General features: G+C 32.4%; 1 protein-coding gene across 1 annotated transcript in view; it reads right to left on the reverse strand.

The window, feature by feature from the left end:
- Positions 1-1371, reverse strand: part of LOC124537538 — a 6294-nt gene extending 4923 nt beyond the window's left edge. The window contains exons 1-2 of the mRNA XM_047114413.1: positions 1089-1371; positions 373-585 (exon numbers count right to left, since the gene is read on the reverse strand). Of these exons, the coding sequence (XP_046970369.1) occupies positions 373-585; positions 1089-1270 (395 nt within the window). The 5' untranslated portion in view covers positions 1271-1371. The remainder of the gene's footprint in view (positions 1-372; positions 586-1088) is intronic.
- Between the last annotated feature and the right edge of the window lie 1922 nt (positions 1372-3293).

The following is a 3293-nucleotide window of genomic DNA, read 5'->3' on the forward strand; positions in this document are numbered from 1 at the left end:
ATTTTAAAATTTCTTTTCATGTTTAGATAACAATGATGACTCTTGGTTTAAAAATACACAATACAATATACTATGAAACTATATATACATAACTTCATATCCACTTTTGATCAAACTCTGCAATAAGAGCATAAAAATATATACACGCGTTGTTAGGCAGTAAAGTACTTGCTACCAATTTATTAACTCCTGACAGTTACTTGAACAAATAACTCATTAATTTTTTACCAGCTCATAATTGCACCTAAAATTTGCTACTATACCATTGCGAGATCACAATGTTAATAAGACCAAACTCAAGACATACTAAATATTCTTACCGAACCAGATAATTTATTGTAAAAAATTTATATTACTCTTAACTGATCTTACTCATTCTGTGCCATCAATTCCTTAAGAATGATCTCTTGTTTTTCCAACATCATTAACTTTTCTTTTTGCATGCTGATGTCTAGTTTGATATCTTCCAATGTATCCTGATCTCCTGGTAGGCAAATTCCTTCAAATTCATTTTGAATGGATGCAATTTTACCCTCCAACTCTTGTGCAGGTAGTAATTTTCCCTTCGCTTCTAATTCAGCATATCTAAAGAAAAACAAATAATATTCTAAAAATTATGAAATAAAATGTAACAATCAAAAATCAGTTCTTATAATTGAAACTTAATGTCTACATTTTGTTAGGAATATAAATATTCATGGGCCAGATAAAAGTGTGTATACAATATTTTTTTGCATCCAAATACAAAACGGATATACATATGTTTGTGATAGATTTAGTGAACCTGCAACATTTATACTAACAACTGTGAAGAAATTACATATGACAAGTGTTCACACCAACACAAATATAATTTCACATGCTTTCTGACCTACGGGAATATATACACTATTTACTTCAAAGCCTCCAGCTGGTATTGACAATTTCTAGACCAATAAACCTAGCAAAGTTTTAAGTAGCATAGAAACAGTAGCCTTATTTATCTTAAACTAGCCATCTAATCGTCGCTGAACGTACTCGACTGTTTATAGTTCATAAAAATATCATACGCTGATATAAACCTGCCAAAATAAATCACGAATTATTACCTGTATTCCTCCCGTTCACTTAGAGCATTATTTTGATCCAAATTTTTATAAATCCATCGTAAAACATCAGAGAAGTCCGGGTCGTTTAACATCCATTCAAAGGACTTTTTGTAAGTATCAACACCCAAGCTATCAAGGAACGGTATAAATTCCTCATCACTCATATCGTTTGAGTTATTCATAATAACAAAACTTAATAAACAGTTTTTTTATTTATATTAATGTATTATTAGTATTTTATTATAATGTTTTCTGTAAACAATATTTTCCGTTACGATTGTGATGGGAGAAAATAATTCAAATTTGGAACGTCAAAACAATCATGACAGTTGTCATGTTATGAAACTTAACATTGTTCAGAATAAAAAAAATGTAATAAAACTCTAAAAACAGAAACTTTTAATACAGTTTTACCTTTTTGTAATTATGTTTAATTTTAAAGCACACAAAAATAATTAAGGATCAGATTGTTTGTTTCAAAGATTGCCATATCTATTATACTCGCTGATGACGTAGTTCTTGCGTCTTGTAATAGATGTCGCAATCTGCGCGTACTTTTTAATACATTTAATCTTATATTTATTAGCAATAATCTCGTTTATTTCCTTTTTCATAAAAAAGCCTATTAGTTTTGATAAATAATAACATTTGTATTAACATAAATTTAACCCATTTTTTTTTATTAATTCTCGCATTCATGAGAGGCGAGATGGCCCAGTTGTTAGAACTCGTGCATCTTAACCGATGATTGCGCGTTCAAACCAAGGCAAGAACCACTGACTATTCCTGTCCTTAATTTGCTTTTTTAATTCATCTTGGCGGTGAAGGAAAACATCGTGAGGAAACCTGCATGTGACAAATTTCATAAATAAAAATTGTGCCACATGTGTATTCCGCCAACCCGCATTGGAACAGCGTAATGGAATATGTTCCCAATAGTGGGAAATTATAGGTTGTTATTGTTCGCATTCATTGCACCTAATTAAACAAATTGTAAAAATAGATGAGAAAAAAATATTAAGTTGTTATTATACTAAGCTATTACCAACAATAGACTATTTTTGTAACAAAAGGATGTACTATATTACAGCGTTTTAAAATTGTATAACGTCATCGGAAGAGACTAGCGTCTAAGGCACAGGCTCGGCCTAGTCCAAACGCTTGTACCTCATTTAAGAAACACGTAACTAATTATAACTTATTACATTATTGTTAGTTAAATAAACACCGCATTAGCAAGCCGAAGTGGCAGTAGGATGGCCATATTTATCGCAGAACCGATAACCGTTGGGGAAAACGTGTTCTAGAGTGGAGCCCGCGTCTCGGCAAACGTGGTGTAGAACGCCCTCAGGCACGGTGGTGTAACTATTTGATAAAGACGGTTGGCAGGAGCTGGATGCCAGTAGGCGAAAATCATTCACAATGGCGTGTAATTGGACAGGCATATGTCTAGTGACGAAAATGGCTTGTTGATGATGATGATGGTGAAATAAACACATAGTAACGAATTTTCACTTTATCGTAATCGAATCGAAACTTCATCGATGCCATTCGCCAGTTATCATAGGCTCTTAAAACGAGTCAGTTGCGGATTGGTGGATGTTGGGTCGGAAATCGGAATCGTATCGCAACTGCTATATGTTAGTAAAATTGTCTCCAATTATGCTACACCCAAATCATTAGAGCTTATCTATTACATATTATAAAATTGGAGTGTCTGTTTGTAATATTAAAAATACAATTTTACATTGTTGTCTGTCTGTCTGTTTCTTCCGGCTAATCTCTGGAACGGTTGGAACGATTTTGAAGGGACTTTCACTGGCATATAACTGATGTAATAATTTGGCTACAATAATATTTGTTTTTGTTAAATTACAAGCGTACAAGGTCGCGGGCTAGTCTAATATATTACTAATATACAGAACTAGAAATTTCCGCGGGAATTCTTCGCAAAAATATTGACAGATAACAAATACACTAAAAAACTTCAATTAAGAATACTTTGTCTTCACTAAATATTCAACGTTGCACCGAGGCTTAGAACATAATTATGTTTATCCTTATTTTATAATGCAAGCATTTGTCAAAAATATTTGATAATTTCAGCTAATAAAAGGCGGACAAAGAAGCTCTTCCCTTGTTACATTGTTCCAACTATTTTTTAGTGTACCGTGATTTCAATCCGTGATATCTATTTAATTTATA

This window comes from Vanessa cardui, chromosome 18, assembly GCF_905220365.1.
Source record: "Vanessa cardui chromosome 18, ilVanCard2.1, whole genome shotgun sequence".
NCBI classification, from domain to species: domain Eukaryota; kingdom Metazoa; phylum Arthropoda; class Insecta; order Lepidoptera; family Nymphalidae; genus Vanessa; species Vanessa cardui.